Source organism: Fusarium redolens, assembly GCF_020744475.1.
Source record: "Fusarium redolens strain MPI-CAGE-AT-0023 chromosome Unknown BKA55scaffold_17, whole genome shotgun sequence".
NCBI lineage: Eukaryota > Fungi > Ascomycota > Sordariomycetes > Hypocreales > Nectriaceae > Fusarium > Fusarium redolens.
Genome location: NW_025763680.1, coordinates 275,174 through 291,804, shown reverse-complemented (window position 1 = coordinate 291,804; position 16,631 = coordinate 275,174). Strand labels below are relative to the sequence as shown.

Below are 16,631 nucleotides of genomic sequence, written 5' to 3'. Positions count from 1 at the left end.
CTTTCTTCCTTGCCAGTCCCCTCATTCCCGATTATTCCCCCAGCATTTCGTCTTTTTTTACCCTTTATAGCACAAGACTCGTGACCCAGTGGCGGCTGCTCTAACCCAAACATTACAGCAGGGGCAAAAAACCGCTGCAGCGCTTTGAGCTTAAGCTAACGAAACCTTCCCTTCCCCGCCAACCACCGAAACAATTTCCTTTCTCATTTTATTGTTCTTCATCATACGATTTGTTGCGATGGCGCCTGGTTCGACGCATGCAAGGAAAACATCTGGTACGACTGCGGCATCGGGTCGTGTTTCAAAGAGATCTGATAATGCGTGAGTACGGCGCTGAGACCTGAATCCCCTGTATCTTTATCCGCCCTCAGTTTCCCCTCACCTTGCAACGTCAACTTTACCTCACTCACCGAACATCGTCAATTACAAGTAGCATTACTGATGGGGAGAATAGGTGCTCACGATGTCGCAAGCAGAAAATAAAATGTTCAGGTTCTCATCCCTGCGACGCGTGCAAAAAGCGCAAATTATCCTGCGAGTTTGACCAACGCGATCAAAAGGTCCTCGTCACGCGTGGGTAAGCTCACCGCAATTGACTTTTGCGACATGACGTATTGATGGCTTTTGAAGATTCATTCTCGATTTACAGCAACGCGCTGCGACAAGTCAATCCAGTACCGGGACGGCCGAGTACATCACGCCTGGGTCTTTGGATACGAACATCAATGTTGGAGGACCTTCGGATTCAGGTGTGTTTGGTGGTCTGATGGAGGGCAATTGCTGATGATGATAGTTGAACCGCCGCCGCATTTGCCTTCGCCTGGAAGAAATGTCTCTGCTTCGTTGCACACAGAAGACTCGCTGCTCGGAAGTCACAGCAGTACCAATAGTAGCGGCAAAGGACTGGACCCCATCGCGTCTGCCCTGGTGAATCCGTTGTCATCCGGGCAGTCCAAGTTTATGGCCTCAGCGCAAGGTCGAGAATGTAAGCACTCATCACCTTCAAGAGGGCTTCAGCTAACATTCCAGTCTATCTTGGAACATCATCAAACTGGTCCTTCACCCGACGCGTTCTTAGTCTCACTCACGAATACATCCACCAAAGTCCTATCTCGGTCGACAACCTACTCTTCGATGGCTTAGCATACGATCTTGGGTGGGATGGCTCGAGGATTACCCCAGCGCTGGATCCGCCAGTAATGCCGAGTCTCGACCATGCGGTCTTTCTGATCAACACAGTCAAGTTTCACTGCGGCCAACTCTTCCACTTGTTTGACGAGGAAACATTCATGGCGTACCTGCATGAGTTTTATGCCGATCCGAGCAGTCATATTGCAGCTGCGGACCTACCATACATTCACCTACTTCTTATTCTCGCTTTTGGCAAAGCATTCGCCGAGAACAACAACTATCAAGCGAAGAGACCGCCTGGAGCCGACTACTTCGTCACAGCATTGCGGCTCTTGCCGAGTATCCATATTCTTGTTTACGAACCACTGATATCGACAGAGATTCTGTGCTGCATCGCGCTGTACTTTGAGTCTCTCGACTACAGACACTCATCACATGGATTTGTATGATTCCCAGCAAAGTTGGGCTAAGCATAAACTGACAGATGGCAGATTGGGCAAGCGATGAGAGTTGCTCTCGGGCAAGGAATGCACACAGACATGCCCGCGGACCAACTGGGAGATCGTATAGTGGAACGAAGTCGCAGAATCTGGTGGACCGTCTACGTACTAGACCGCGAGATGACATCGCTCATGGGCTTGCCGCAATCCGTCCACGACGACGACATTCATCATCAGCTACCTCATTTTGACGGATCGACACAACGAGTGGCAGCGCTTCATATGCAGATTCGACTTTGCCGGACTATTGCGTCCGTTGGAAGAGGTAAGACAGAAGCTCGTATTTCATGAACGAGGCTGATCCGCGGATAGGAGTTTACGGAGCGAACGGCCGGCTGAACAAGAAGTTCTTGCTCAGCACCAAGAAGGTCCTGGAAAACATCGCCGGTCTTGCCGACGAGCTACAACAGCAGTTTCCTCTCGGCGCAGATAAAGCCATCAACGGCGTTTCAAGGGTAGCAGGATACCTCCATACGCTGTATCATCAGGTATTCTCGTCTTTTCGGCTGTTCAACAACAACCCTACTGACATCTTTAGTGTATTGTTCTCGCTACACGACCATTGTTGCTTTGCTTCCTCAAAATCCGCTTCGAAACACCCGACTCCATAACAGAAGCTCTCAACTCATCCCAAACTGTCTGGAACCTGATCAAGATGTGTATCGACTCTTCCTACCAAATGATCAACATTCTTGGCTGTTTGCAAAGTCAAGGTCTGCTTGGTAAATCAAGAGATTGATCTCGTCACCAACATCCAACTAACGATTTCTTAGAAGCCTTTCTCCCTTTCGATCTTGAGTCCCTGTTCGTATCGAGTTTTAACCTCCTCATCGCACCGGTTCTGGATCCCAGATTCTCAGAATACGATGCTACCTTCCGACATAAAACGCATATTATCTTCAACGAGATGATAAGTAAGGGCAATCTGATTGCCATGTTTAGGAGATCGGAGCTGCAGCAGCTTGATGATATGCTGGGCCGCATGCCACGCGAGCAACCTGATACAACGCCTATTCCGATTGATGGACAGATTATTGGAGGAACGATAGGCGAAAGTGAGGGAGGTTTGAACGACCTGAATGACGATAATGAGACTATGGCTTCGATGTTGCCGGGTATGGATGATTTGGGGATGGATGCGTGGTTTACAACTGCGCAGATGATTGACATGGCGAATTCGATCGCGAACAGTGACACTGAGTTTCTGTCACACACAATGATGGAACATGACATTTGGTGAAGAGCTTGGGGTGACTTATAGGGCACAGTTAGAGTACTGATACTGAAGGTGTTGGGAATACGAGTTTATACTCAATGGTAGGGGTAATGGGACTTGCATGTCGGTTGGGACCTTGGGGGAGTTTCAAAAGCCTTGGGATTATTTAGCTACGCTCATGATATAATGCTTGGAAGAAGAGTCATGTCCACGTCGACGAAAGCTATAAACTACGGGACAGAGTTGTAAAGAGCGCAACAGGGTATCATTAAAGCGAGTCATACTCAAAACCCAAACTTCCATCATCCAACTGTCCTCTCCAATTTCTCTCTCAACACCATCCACAACTTCCTTATCCGTCCTCCGCCATTAGTCCACTCCTCCTTCTTCCTCTGCACTTCCTCTGCACTTCTCAAAGACTCCACAGTCCGTTGTCCTTCGATATCCTTACTCGAAAACCAGGTTCCGTGCAGACCATACGGCACTCGTTGCGGAAGCCTGACCTTAGCCACGACGTCACGCATGTTCTTGGCATCGAGAATCCATAGCTCAGACATAGCAGATGGAGGGCAATCGCCAGATGGCAGGAGTTGGGACTCATCGAAGACATAAAAGAGTAGATACCCCTCATCCTCAACAGTTGATGAAGCCCGTGGGACAAATCGCGGCTCCTGAGCGTAGTGGTTCGGCGGAAGACGGAATATTCTTATAGGATCACCCTCCTTCTGTTCTTCAAGGATCTCGCTAACCGACCGTCTATCGACGCACCCAGTGACAGGAGTCGTATACATCTTCTTGCCTCTTTTGATGAGAGTCTTTGCATCCATCTTGACAAGAAGATCGACCTTATCAGCTCGTCCCAGAGCAACACCGAAGCAAGATGTTGACGTGCTACAGCCGTATATGTAATGAGCTTCTTGCATCTCGCGACCTGGTCGGACAGACGGAAACTCGAATGGTATGGTTGACAGAGCCCACTGGTTCTTGACTTTGTTCTGGGAATTTGTCGCCATATCGAACTCGTAGTAGTACAGCCGACATTGGTCGTAGTCATCGGAATCTGCAGTGGTAGAGAAGTAATCGGCCAAACCAGTTGCTTCACCTGGTGACTCGAGACCAGGGCCCTCCCTATATCTGCAAGCCTTTTCTCCCTTCTTGTCCAACCAGACCCGTGATTGAGTAGACTTAGGTCTCACTGGTGGCCTGATATTACCTGCTGTATAAACCAACGTGGAAGAAGTCATCCGACACGCAAGGAGATTGACAGAGCTACACCCTTCATCTGTCTGAGAGTCCCAGGTATTTGCAGTATGGAAGATACAACATGGTGCTGCATGAAACCATCGCACATTGGAAGGCTGATGACGCGGAAACACGCCGAACCGTGAAGGTTTTGTCGAGTCATATGACACGACTTCTTTCCCTTTCATAGTGTTCAGAGGATCAAGGCTTAGCGGCAGATCCATGATTATAGTATGAGATTGAGAAGCCCCAAAGTCATGCATCATCCGAGCACCAGATACTCCCAAGACCAACTGATTCACAAGTCTGTGCCCGGAAGCCTTTGCGTTGCTCTTCGGAAGTACTGGGTAGTGCACGTACGGTGGCATGAAAGTGTTATGATAGAGAAGCATCTCCCCAGTTACTGGGTCGACCTTGGGATGCCCCGTTGTCCATTCTTTCATGAAGCTGAAGAGGCCACTGCCACCGAAAGGAGAGTCGTGATTGATGGTTGGACAGGCCTTGGGCTCTCCCTCGGCTCGAACACCGTCGAACCAGCCGACAGTATCCAGCGAAGGAAGCTGTATCCTCATGGGCGGGCCACTCTCGCATGTCGCCAAAGCCCTCCCATCATGGTATAAGACAGCAGTATTGGCTACACTGATGCGCCAGATGGCCTGTTGAGATCCAGGAAGATTTGAGAGTATCACCAGGAATATCGTCCTGAAGGTCGCTATCATGATCTGAAACATGTTCGATAGTGGGTTAACAAGCGTTGTGATGCTTGGCATAATCGGCGACATGACAGAAGTAGTTTTTCTGGATAAGTAGAGATCCGTCAATATGTACTGGCTCGCAAACTCTGGTATAATCTTGCCATCTCTGGACGTTTTTCTGAACGTGACGCCAGAGAGCATGCCGTCGCCATCAAACCAGTGGGCATCTTTGCCAAGATCTTGGTGGCTGACGGGATTACCGCCATTGCGGACGTACTGACCACCAGTAAGTTCTGGAGGGATGCATCCACTATATGTGCATGGAGTGAGACTTGTTGTTTGATGAATTGGCGCGAAGTTGCCAGTAAGATACCTGCAAGAAGTGAGTTTTGTGCTATGGCACCGTGGAACAGACTTACGGGTGACGGAGTGGCGGCGAGATATTCTCGTCTGGCTGAGACATTGATGTTTGAGTGATGAAAATTGGTGGAAGAAACTCCATGATGTATCTCTATTGTGAAATAAGCGGTGTTGGGTCGCGATAGTAGGAGAAATACGCGCTTCAGCTCGAATGACGGAAGAATAGACAATTAGTATGTTGAGAAGGCTTTCATGCTACATTGCGAGATCAACACGATAAAAATTGAGAAAGTAAATATGAATAAAGTTGAAGTAATTATTAATCCATGAAGCTATACAGAAATCACCCATCTACTATACAGAATGTGATAGCCAGTACCTATATAAACAACAAGATCGAGATGATCAGACAAAGAGGTAGGTAGCATCAATCGATGGATAACTCGGCACAAAATGGAGATATCCATCCATCAACTTCACTAGCACGATCTATCTTTTTCTCGGACCGCGTCATAATCAAGTTTCATATCCATCACGGCAACGGCAATGTCAAAAAGACCGAATATCCCGAACAAGGGTCTCAATTAATTGATGACAAGTAGACTCCATAGCCAAAAAAGTTGAAGAAAAAAGTCGTGACGTCAACGAGTCCCTGAGATATAACATGACAGAAAACACCTCTCCACTTACACTACCATCTGAGGGTATAGTGGGGGGAGATTATTGTCGCCCAAGAAAAACGGACAGGGGTACGTTGTGGCATGAAGGCTGTGTTAGTGTCTGAAAAACAAACTGTGGACACACGCACCACTCAAGCTCCGACTTCTTCCTTAACAACCTTTCCTTCAATCTTTTTGACTCAGGCTTTATTTGAAGCCGTTGAAGTTGATATCGTATGCCGTCACATTGATCATTTTGTTCACGTACACGAAATAACTTCTGTCAAAATGGGCTGGGAATATGCCCAAGTGTACGTATTCTTCGCGAGCTTGAGGGGCTTTACTCATTCCTTGATAGGCATCTGAAATACACGATACCGTTTGGTGTTGTTTTGGCGGCGGTTTATAGGCCGTTGATGTCGCGGTTGGATGTTTTTAAGCTTGTGTTCTTGATAACGGTGAGTTTGTTCAAAGATTGACGGGCTTGAAGCTAATTTGTTTAGGTTGCTGTTGTTTCTACCATGTATGTTGATTTTGGAGGCGATCTTGTTGAGGTTTACTAACGCAATCAGCCCCTGGGACTCATATCTCATCAGAAATCGAATATGGACATATCCTCCCGGTGTTGTCATTGGTCTTACGGTATGGGATATCCCAGTAGAAGAGCTCTTTTTCTTTGTCATCCAGACTCTGAACACCTCTCTTCTCTATATGATCCTCAGCAAACCAACCTTTCACCCTATTTACCTCGGTAAGAAAACGACTTGGGGTAAGATTGCTGGCCAGATTCTTTTCGCATCAGCCATTATTTTTGGCCTCGTTTCTGTTTCCTCTGTCGGTGAGGGCATGTATATGGGTCTTATCCTCATTTGGGCTTGTCCATTCCTCTTGTTCCTATGGTAATACTCAACTTGAGAGACTTTTTCACGCTGCATATGCTGATTATTGGCAGGTCGATTTCTTATCAGTTCATCGTGAATTTGCCATTGACGAATACTGCACTTCCTATTGCTTTGCCAACATTGTATTTGTGGGTTGTTGATACTTTTGCGTTGCGAAGAGGAACGTGGAGTATCACATCCGGAACCAAATACGGCATTGTCTTGTGGGATGGCCTGGACATTGAGTGAGTGAACATCTTTCTGAGAACCTGGCCTATTCTAATAATCTGCAGGGAGGCTGTCTTTTTCCTTCTCACCAACACTCTGATTGTGTTTGGCCTAGTCGCTTGCGACAACACTTTGGCAATTCTCGACACCTTTCCTGAGCATTTCCCTCGAACAAAGGGACTGCCTAACCTCTTGGTCATTATCCGAGCTCTTCTCCTACCTAAGGAGAAGTACGATGAGGAGCGCATTGAAGGTCTCGTCAGCGCAGTAGCTTTGCTCCGAAAGAAGAGCCGAAGTTTCTATCTCGCTAGCGGCACTTTTGAAGGAAGACTTCGCATCGATCTGATCCGTTTGTATGCGTTCTGTCGAGCCGCTGATGATCTTGTTGACGAAGCTCCTTCTGTCGATGATTCTAGGGCCTCAATTGAGAAGCTGAGAAAGTTTCTTGATCTCGCTTATGAGGAGAATCAAGAAGAGCCTTCACAAAGATTGCGAGAATATGTCACGTCGAACATCCCGGAGATGTTCCATATGGCTCTTCTACAATTGCCTACCTATTATCTGCCAAAACAGCCTTTGGATGATCTCCTCAAGGGTTTTGATACCGATCTTCTCTTTGACAGAAAGTCCGGCGCTTTTCCTATCGAGACTACCGAGGATCTAGATGTCTACGGAAGTCGTGTAGCTGGCACTGTCGCAGAACTCTGCAACCACCTTATTCTCTACCATACCCCAGAATCTGTCCCCGAAGATATACAGCGCGAAGTTGTTGCTTCTGGTCAAGAAATGGGCATCGCACTTCAATATGTCAACATAGCACGCGATATCAAAACAGATGCCGGGATTGACCGCGTCTACCTTCCCTCTTCTTGGCTGAAAGAAGCACAGCTCACTCCCGAAGATGTAATTCAACAACCCCATGGCCCTGCCATTGAAGCTCTACGTCACAAGCTGCTTGATCGTGCCTTTGAAAAGTATAACATGGCAAAGGGAGCTATTGATAAACTGCCCTCCGAAGGAAAAGGACCTATTCGTGTTGCTGTTGAGAGTTATATGGAAATTGGACGCGTTCTCAGAGAGAAGGGTCCTCCGATGAAGAAAGGCAGGGCTACCGTTCCTAAGATGAGACGAATTCGTGTCGCTTGGTCTGCATTGAACAAATAGCGGGGTGTATGTAGCGTGGAGGATGTAACGGTAGAAGTCATAGATTCATAGATTATTCATTTCATTCCACTTATTCCTTCAGTCGCCGAAATATGAGGCAGTTTTAAAATGCCATGAGATTATATTCCATTCCACTATAGGAGTTTACTCTGCATCAAGAGGTTTCGTGGCGTGATAATTTTCGTACCCTCACCGTTGACACATTTTGACAGCACCACCATAAAAACACCAACCAATCATTCAACACGCATCCCATCACCAAGTCCACTAAAAACCCCCCAAGCCAAACCCGTCAAAGATCGTCAACGCATCAACGATTTCAATTCCCCTGCCAAATTCTCTAAATCTTCAGTAAAGTCACTTTAATCCCTCAAAATCTAAACTGCGCCTCGTTCAGCACAGGTTAACTTTCACATGTACGCCAAGTGTCTCATTAAACGAGTGCGAAAGAAAAGTGGATCAAACAAAATGGAAGACGTCATTGACTCTATTGCTCTGACTATCAAAAACCGTTGGCTTCGGGTGAGTCGGTTATTGTTTGAGCATCTTCACTTTTTACAGCGAAAATGAGCGACATTAAGAAATCTGTTATTGTTATTGGTATGTTATAGCAACTCTGATGATGTATGAAGAGTAAGTGACTGACAATGATTAGGTGCTGGTGTCGGTGGTGTTTCTACTGCTGCGAGACTTGCAAAAGCTGGCTTCAAAGTTACTATTCTTGAGAAAAATGACTTCACCGGTGGACGATGCTCTCTAATCCACAACGGTGGCCACGTACGTCTTCCCACTCACTCATTATACACCCACTAACCTTGTCAGCGCTTCGACCAAGGTCCATCTCTTCTTCTCCTCCCTCGCTTCTTCCACGAGATTTTCCAAGACCTAGGAACATCTCTTACCGCCGAAGGAGTTGAACTGCTAAAATGTGAACCAAACTACAACATCTGGTTCGGCGATGGCTCATCTTTTGAAATGTCCACTGATCTCACCAAGATGAAGAAAGCCATTGAAGCTGTTGAAGGCATCGATGGTTTTGAGAGATATCTTGGCTTTCTTCAGGAGTCGCATCGACATTATGAAGTCAGTGTCGAGTCTGTACTTCGAAGAAACTTTCCTAGCATTTTGAGCTTGGCTAGGCCTGAGGTTTTGTTCAATCTGTTTAATATTCATCCGCTACAGAGTATTTGGACGAGAGCTAGCAAGTACTTTTGGACGGAGAGATTGAGAAGGGTTTTTACGTTTGGAAGTATGTATATGGGTATGAGTCCCTTTGATGCACCGGGAACGTATAGCTTGCTTCAGTATACTGAGCTTGCTGAGGGTATTTTATATCCTCGAGGTGGATTCCACAAGGCAAGTCTCTCAACTTCAGACGATGAGTTTCCCACTAACAGATTTCAGGTCGTCGAGGCTCTGGTCAATGTTGGCCAACGTCTAGGTGTTGAGTACCGCCTCTCAACTGGCGTCAAGTCCATCTCCATCGACCAAGCAACCGGCAAAGCAAACGGTGTTATTCTGAGCGACGGAACACATTTACCCTCAGACATTGTCATCTCAAACGCTGATCTCGTCTACACCTACAACAACCTTCTCCCCAAGACAAGCTACGCAGACTCACTATCAAAACGAGAGACCTCTTGCAGTAGTATCTCTTTCTACTGGTCTGCTTCCAAGATCATCCCCGAACTCAACGCTCACAACATTTTCCTTGCGGATGAGTATCAGGAGTCTTTCGACAGTATCTTCAAAGAGCATCTGATTCCTTCGGAGCCTTCTTTCTATGTCAATGTTCCTTCGCGCATTGATCCTTCCGCCGCTCCTGACGGCAAGGACTCTATCGTCGTTCTTGTCCCCGTTGGTCATCTTCTCTCAGACTCTGAAGGAACGCATCGAGGTTTGTCCAAGTCTGGAAACTCTGGTGGTCTCGAAACAAGCCAGGACTGGGATAAGATGATCTCTCTCGCCCGCGATACAGTCATCGCCACAATGCGAGCAAGAATTGGCGTAGATCTCGCTCCTCTCATCGAGAACGAGATCATCAACACCCCCTTCACATGGCAAGAGAAGTTCAACCTCGACAAGGGCGCCATTCTCGGTCTTAGCCACTCCATCATGAACGTTCTTGCCTTCAGACCTGGAACTCAGCACTCCAAGTACAAGAACTTGTACTTCGCTGGTGCCAGCACACATCCTGGTACCGGTGTTCCTGTCTGCATTGCTGGAAGCAAGATTGTTGCTGAGCAGATTCTCAAGGACTCAGGCTTCGAGAACCATCAGATTCCTTGGGCGAAGGATACTGCCAAGTCTCCTAAGGGTGGACTTGACAAGATGAGTGATTCTTCGTTGACTCTGTTCCAAGCTTTCTTGGGAGCTTTGGTTGCGATCCTGTTGGCTTATTACTACCTTGTTATTGCTGCGAATTAGCGAGCATTAGTTAGATTGATCAATACTGTTCCTTTGGCGCTAGTAATTAGTTAGAGATAGAATGAAACTCCCCTAATACCTATGATCTACTTGTCTGTATCCATGATCCTCGACATTCAACGATATGGACTGAACAACATGATAATTACCTGATCGGAAAGAATCGGACTCTCAATAATTCTCATGCACTGTCCCAGATTGTGCTTGATCTGATCATCTTCAACCCCACCAAAACGTCGATCCCGTCGCGTTACATGGAATATTCCTATCTCGACCTTGATCCATCATCATTTTCGGCAAATACAACAACCAGCCTTACAATTCCCACTTAAACTACCGTGGAACCTTCCCTTCCACACTGCGGCTACCGGCAACGGTTTTAGTCACTTGATGCCACGTTGAAATCTAGTGGTGTGGACTCAACATGTCAGCACGTCATAGACTCAATATCAGCCATCGCAGATTCTGACAGCGCATATTGATGAACGTCGCATTTTGTTTTGACAATGACGATTACTCGGCAATTATTTCCGTGTGTGCTCGGGAGGGTCGGATATGAAGTCATGTAGAGGGGAGATGGAAAACGTGGGAAAGGAACTTGGCTGCATTTAAGGGTTTGACAGGCCTGTTGTCCTCTTGGCTTGCAGAACATAGCATTTTTCGTTGCACGAATACGAAGTTACTTTTTAACGTTGAATCGACTGTTATTCATTATGGCTGATCACCTTTATTCCCGAAAAAACGGCGCTCTTGAAGCAAACCGTGCGCCATATCAGGCCCCCAATCAATGACAATTTGCTAACAATTGACTGCAGCTGACATTGTCAATGGCCAACGTAGTGACATTAACATCACCGTCAGAGGCTCTGACTGGTACTGGGCTGTCTGTGCAAGTGTGTAAAATAAAACAATATCCGGTGTTGGGTCAGGGAAAGACTAATTGTGTTCAGTCATGACAGTTTCAACCTTTGCGTTCCTCGGGTTTGGAATGAGAAAGCCTCGCACCGACCGTATCTTCCAGTAAGCCCATCAAAGTTCCATTGAATCTCCTTTCATTTTTTTGCGATTCATAAGTGTGCGGGGGTCGAAGTGTCATGCCCTTTACTGATCTCTTTAGCTACATCACCGCCGGTATTACCATGATTGCATCTGTCGCATACTTCTCAATGGCTTCGAACTTGGGATGGACTCCCATTGCCGTTGAATTCCAGCGACCCAATCACCGCGTTAGTGGGATTTATCGCGAGATATTCTATGTCCGTTATATTGACTGGTTCTTGACAACTCCGTTGCTACTGGGACGTCTCCCTTCGATCTCATGATGCCCACATTCAACTAACACCTTGAGTAGACCGATTTGCTTCTTACTGCTGGAATGCCTTGGCCGACTGTTCTATGGGTAATCCTCGTGGACTGGGTTATGATTGTCACGGGACTAGTTGGGGCCCTCGTTAAGAGTTCCTACAAATGGGGTTATTTCGCGTTCGGTAAGTCGTCTTCCATGCGTTGACACCACCAACACTAACATGTCTCCCAGGTTGCACTGCCCTCGCATACATCGTTTACGTGCTCGCATGGGAAGCTCGACTACATGCCAAACATGTTGGCCCTGACGTCGGTCGAACCTTTGTCATGTGCGGTTCCCTTACAGCCGTTGTCTGGATTCTGTATCCTATTGCCTGGGGCGTCTGTGAAGGCGGTAATCTGATTGCCCCTGACTCCGAAGCTGTCTTCTACGGTATTCTCGACCTCATTGCAAAGCCTGTCTTCGGAGCTCTTCTCCTCTGGGGGCACCGAAACATCGACCCTGCTCGTCTTGGCCTTCGTATTCGCGACATTGACGAGCGCATCTTCCCTGATGGTCCTAACAACAAGGCCACACATGGACATGGTGCTCGAAACGATACTGCCACTGCCTCTGGCGCCAACGTCAACCCAAACGCTTGAGTTGTAGGCCGTCAATTGACATAAATTAGCAGCCTTGGCGGTCTGGTTCCTGACACTGACAAGATCTGCGACACTATCTCTTGCGCGGTTTTCTGGTCAATCCACTAACCGTGCCTGTTGAATGTTGTTTACGAGTTGGATGAATGCGCATAATTCCATGTACAAGTACTAGTCTCATGATACCCGAAGTCTGTTTTGTGGCACGGATACGTCTTGGGGGCTCGTTTTAATGGTCTGAGTTTCGATTTCTGTATCTTTAGTCTAATTACATAACGGTATCTTGTTTAATTCAATCTTTTATTACATCAATTCCTTCTATTAAACAACCTGCTTCACGTTTTCGGTGTAGCCCATCATCCGGTGAAAAGATGGTATTACTTCGAGACGAGTGCTTCGATGTTTTTGGATGGTGTCACGTAGGTTACTGTTTACAACGGCAACACTCCATCTCTATTTATGCAGCAATTCCGTACTCGTAAGTCTTTAGAGGCTATCACGTCTCAGATCTACCATGATATCCAGTGAACGAAATAATTGTCTTGCGATAATCTAACTAGCACTTCCCCTTGGCTTAGTCCACCTTCCTCTCTTCGCTCTTGTCAGTAGTCTGCTGAGGAGTTGAAACTCGCATAGGCGTTCCCTCCATCACCGGTGTGATACCTCCGTTCATGTAATGATCTTCCCAGTCCATATCACTGAGATACTTATAGTCAAGACCTCTGATCTCGTGTTCCTCGCTAGCTCGAAGATGCAAACCAGGGATTTTGCCAATAACGAAGAGCAACAAGCACGAAATGACAAATGACCAAGCGGCACATGTCACAGCACCCGCAAGTTGGAGGCCAAGCTGGCGGTAGTTGTCATCCCACCATCCACCTGCATAAGCGTCTCCCGATACACCGTCCAGCGCAGGAACATATCCAGTAGCAAAAAGGCCTGTCAGGATGTCTCCGATTACGCCACCGATGCCGTGGATAGCGAAAATATCGAGCCCATCGTCGACCGACAGGATGTACTTGTACTTCACACAGTAAAAGCACACGAGCGACGTGACACCTCCGATTACCGGAGCAACATAAATGAGCGTGAATCCGGCAGCGGGAGTGATGCCAACTAGTCCTGCAATGATACCGCTGCAGAAGCCAACCAAGGAGAATTTTCGGGTATGCAGATATCCGAGCAGAACCCAAGCAATGCCGCCCGCACAAGCTGAGAAATTTGTGTTTGCAACGACGTAAATCGATCGAAGGCTAAGGTTTGCAGTGCTGCCACCTAAGTTAAGGGAGAATGTTAGCTTTCGGCCGCATATCTCAGCTGCGATTGACATACCATTAAAGGCGAACCAGCCAAACCAAATGAGTACAGTTCCAAGGACCATGAGTAATGGGTTATGTGGCTTGTAGTGTACGGCTCGTTTGCGATCGGCCATGTCGCTTTCTGGCAGTCTCGGGCCCAACATAAGCGACCAAGCCAGAGCACCAAACCCGGAGGCAATATGGACTGGCCCCGATCCTGCGAAGTCGTAGAGGCCCAGAGCATATAACCAGCCTGCCGGATTCCACTCCCAATAGGCTAGACTACAGCGATACTTGTTAGTGACTCTTCACGAAACGAGGTTTGGTCGACGCTTGGTTGCGGTTCGAGGGAGGCTGCGACGCATAACATACGGGTAGTAAACAAATGTTGTCCAGCAAAGAAGGAACACCATGCTAGGCCATAATCTGCCTCGTTCGAGCATAGCTCCAGCCAAAATCATGGCAGTGGCGGTGACGAAAGTGACTCCGAAGATCGCATCTGGACGAAGTAATAGTCAGCAGGGAAGGTTTATTTATGCAGTTATAACTCGTCAATACATACATAGGATCTCTGGGATATCAGAGTTTGCAATCGAGGGCTGGGCAAGGACGTTGTGGAATACGGCGAGCGACAGGTCACCCAACATTGGGTTTGTAGTTCGAGATTGATACAAGCTGTAACCATAAATCCAGAATTGTATCCCCACGGCACAGGCACAGAAAAGAGACTGCAGGACCATCGTCAATGCTGCTTTCTTCCTATGCATACCGGCATCTGCGTCGTGTCAATATATGGAACCGAATATCTCGATGTGTCGCAGGTCCTTACAAAGAAAGCCGATTGCAGGAGTGATCTGCCAGCAAAGAATTGTGCAAACAAGCATCCATGCCAAATCGCCCTGTAAAACACGATTTTGTTAGATCTAGGATCTTCAACGAAGTTTTCGTGGAAGCGCAGCATTGGGATGAGAACCGGCGGAGCGAATGCACAATGCGGCCCTCCAGCTCGCCGTGAATGACTAACCTTGTCATAAGTAGCATTCAAATCATGGGTGACAGGGTTGCCGCCTGTTGGATCATCATTGTAATCGGGCCACTCAGTGACTGGAGTAATCGTCGAAGCCATGATGTATCAACTTGGGCCGAAGAACAGACTGTACACGCTGCTGATGTCCATCCCGGCGGCAGCACCCACTGTCTATTAATGACTTTCCCCCCTATTGAGGCCCTGTATCTCGGTATCTCTGACATATCCTAGTGTTTTGCCAAGAAATGGGTATCATGACTGAATCGGGAACATTCTTCCCTTTCCGGCGAAACCATGCGAGATAAGAATTAAGGTACAAGATAACGTTGCTTCATCGCAACGTGGCGTAGATTCCTTATCTTTGGCTGCATGATGTGTGGTTGGACAGATCTGAGATCAACAGAGATAACGGACTAGCGGAATGTTTGTTCCCCTGGCTTCAACGCGCTTCGGAGCAGCATAGAACAGAATAAAAGAGCATCTCAGGTAGCAGAGTTCCTACAAAATGCCCAGTATTTATCCTCTAATCTCAGGAGAGGCATCAACACTAATGCAAACCTCGTAGAACTTTAGCTGAACTTTAGCCTAATCTTATGGCATTGTAGGTAATCTTAGTACAGCGCCTCTATCGATGGCAGATGGATGAGTTCATGACTTCACGTATCTTGTCTCACAAGAGCCAATGGCAAGTGATTGTTGGTTGGTACCTTGCTGGGGATGGAATGTTAGTCGGTAGTTAGCTACGACGTTATCTTTTGCCAGATTCGCTAGTTGAGAAACGCGGAGAAAGGCATGAGACTTATTGGCGGGGAGCGAGGCCGCGCCAAATTCAAGGTTGCGATAAGAGATTATGCTTATCTCCTTTGAGATTAATGAGAGCCAATCAGAGGAATTTCTGGGCCCACTCTGACAGTTGAACTGAGCCCGGTTACCCGGTAGCTCTGGGACCGCCCAGGATGCAAATGCCAATGTTTGCGTTTATCCGATCATCGGACCATTTGGACAAAATTAATGTGTTTATAGATCTTCTTATATAACTGTTGAGCGATTTTAGTGCTTTTGCTGATGAGAAGAAGAGTAGGTCATGCACATATGTGAGTTTTCGAGTAAAAACCACCAGACAAACGGATTTTGTGCTGGAGGAGGCATGCTACTTCGCCTGAGTCTGCCGCCTCTAAATTCAACGCAAGCACATCATGTCTAAAACTTGAATAGTGATCATGGTAGAACTTCAATATGGGAAATGAAGACACATTTTCTCACTGAAGCAGCGTTTGTTAAGGCTCCGTACCAGCTTTGTCATGGTGCTGTTGGAAGAAAAATATCGCTATTGATGACTATGATTCTGTTCATGGGTAAGTTCATGCCATGCTACAATCAGTCGAATAAGCGCAGAATTCTTGATCTCGGAGTGGCCAAAAGCGTGCCCCTTCGGTTTGACGCGTCCACTCACGATTTATCACGCATGAGCCTTTTAAGAATGAAGAATACGACTGGATATTGCTGGGTATCAGTGGCTCACTGCTAGCACTGTTTGTCCTATGCTATGGAACTTAAGCTGGCGGTTCAAGGTAGATTCGTCTATGGCGATGTACTCAACCATCGACCGAAGCGGAAAATACCTACTGTATCACCATGACCCGGGAAAACCACCTCAATCGACTTCATCGGCCTCGGTAACGATTAATGAAGCTCATCGGATAAGTGGGGACGGCGTCCCGGCCAGAACGGGCGCCGACTGACAAGGCCGGCCCCACAGCCATGAAATCCTCGACATTCCGATCCGTCATCACATGAAGCTTTGTGTACTTCGTGTGTCTTTATAGAGAAGCCTTTTAATTGCTTGAAAGCGACCAATG

At 47.3% G+C, this 16,631-nt stretch overlaps 6 protein-coding genes across 6 annotated transcripts; 4 read left to right on the top strand and 2 right to left on the bottom strand.

The window, feature by feature from the left end:
* Window positions 1-238: 238 nt before the first annotated feature.
* On the top strand, window positions 239-2,871 carry BKA55DRAFT_694890 (uncharacterized protein; the record flags this gene model as incomplete). The annotated part of the gene is made up of 9 exons (XM_046200095.1): window positions 239-321; window positions 455-577; window positions 631-749; window positions 794-985; window positions 1,030-1,574; window positions 1,623-1,896; window positions 1,944-2,119; window positions 2,170-2,353; window positions 2,405-2,871. The coding sequence occupies 9 exons, from the start codon at window positions 239-241 to the stop codon at window positions 2,869-2,871; spliced, it is 2,163 nt and encodes a 720-aa protein (XP_046044480.1).
* Window positions 2,872-3,149: 278 nt separating this feature from the next.
* Window positions 3,150-5,286, bottom strand: BKA55DRAFT_694889 (carotenoid oxygenase; the record flags this gene model as incomplete). The annotated part of the gene is made up of 2 exons (XM_046200094.1): window positions 3,150-5,157; window positions 5,204-5,286. The coding sequence occupies 2 exons, from the start codon at window positions 5,284-5,286 to the stop codon at window positions 3,150-3,152; spliced, it is 2,091 nt and encodes a 696-aa protein (XP_046044479.1).
* Window positions 5,287-6,091: 805 nt separating this feature from the next.
* Window positions 6,092-8,076, top strand: BKA55DRAFT_652263 (Squalene/phytoene synthase-domain-containing protein; the record flags this gene model as incomplete). The annotated part of the gene is made up of 6 exons (XM_046197338.1): window positions 6,092-6,114; window positions 6,162-6,261; window positions 6,307-6,326; window positions 6,376-6,702; window positions 6,756-6,929; window positions 6,978-8,076. 6 exons carry the CDS (start codon window positions 6,092-6,094, stop codon window positions 8,074-8,076), a joined length of 1,743 nt encoding a protein of 580 aa, XP_046044478.1.
* Window positions 8,077-8,642: 566 nt separating this feature from the next.
* Window positions 8,643-10,503, top strand: BKA55DRAFT_597714 (uncharacterized protein; the record flags this gene model as incomplete). Its single annotated transcript, XM_046196116.1, has 4 exons — window positions 8,643-8,676; window positions 8,732-8,853; window positions 8,899-9,432; window positions 9,481-10,503. The coding sequence occupies 4 exons, from the start codon at window positions 8,643-8,645 to the stop codon at window positions 10,501-10,503; spliced, it is 1,713 nt and encodes a 570-aa protein (XP_046044477.1).
* A 713-nt stretch (window positions 10,504-11,216) lies between these two features.
* BKA55DRAFT_597713 (uncharacterized protein) lies at window positions 11,217-12,450 on the top strand (the record flags this gene model as incomplete). The annotated part of the gene is made up of 6 exons (XM_046196115.1): window positions 11,217-11,265; window positions 11,319-11,396; window positions 11,454-11,523; window positions 11,621-11,759; window positions 11,855-11,990; window positions 12,041-12,450. The coding sequence occupies 6 exons, from the start codon at window positions 11,217-11,219 to the stop codon at window positions 12,448-12,450; spliced, it is 882 nt and encodes a 293-aa protein (XP_046044476.1).
* A 458-nt stretch (window positions 12,451-12,908) lies between these two features.
* BKA55DRAFT_623421 (ammonium transporter AmtB-like domain-containing protein) lies at window positions 12,909-14,954 on the bottom strand. The gene is made up of 6 exons (XM_046196803.1): window positions 14,770-14,954; window positions 14,575-14,644; window positions 14,308-14,520; window positions 14,118-14,244; window positions 13,780-14,027; window positions 12,909-13,722 (listed from the first exon to the last, which is right to left on the bottom strand). Exons 1-6 carry the CDS (start codon window positions 14,869-14,871, stop codon window positions 13,022-13,024), a joined length of 1,461 nt encoding a protein of 486 aa, XP_046044475.1. The 5' UTR covers window positions 14,872-14,954; the 3' UTR covers window positions 12,909-13,021.
* Window positions 14,955-16,631: the final 1,677 nt, after the last annotated feature.

Excerpts from the sequence above, each read along its gene's own strand:
- BKA55DRAFT_623421 (XM_046196803.1), bottom strand. The coding sequence starts at position 14,871 with ATGGCTTCGACGATTACTCCAGTCACTGAGTGGCCCGATTACAATGAT. Across the intron at positions 14,521-14,574 it reads TCCTGCAATCGGCTTTCTTT|ATGCCGGTATGCATAGGAAG; the intron begins GTAAGGACCTGC and ends GACACGACGCAG. Across the intron at positions 14,028-14,117 it reads ACAACATTTGTTTACTACCC|TCTAGCCTATTGGGAGTGGA; the intron begins GTATGTTATGCG and ends GTATCGCTGTAG.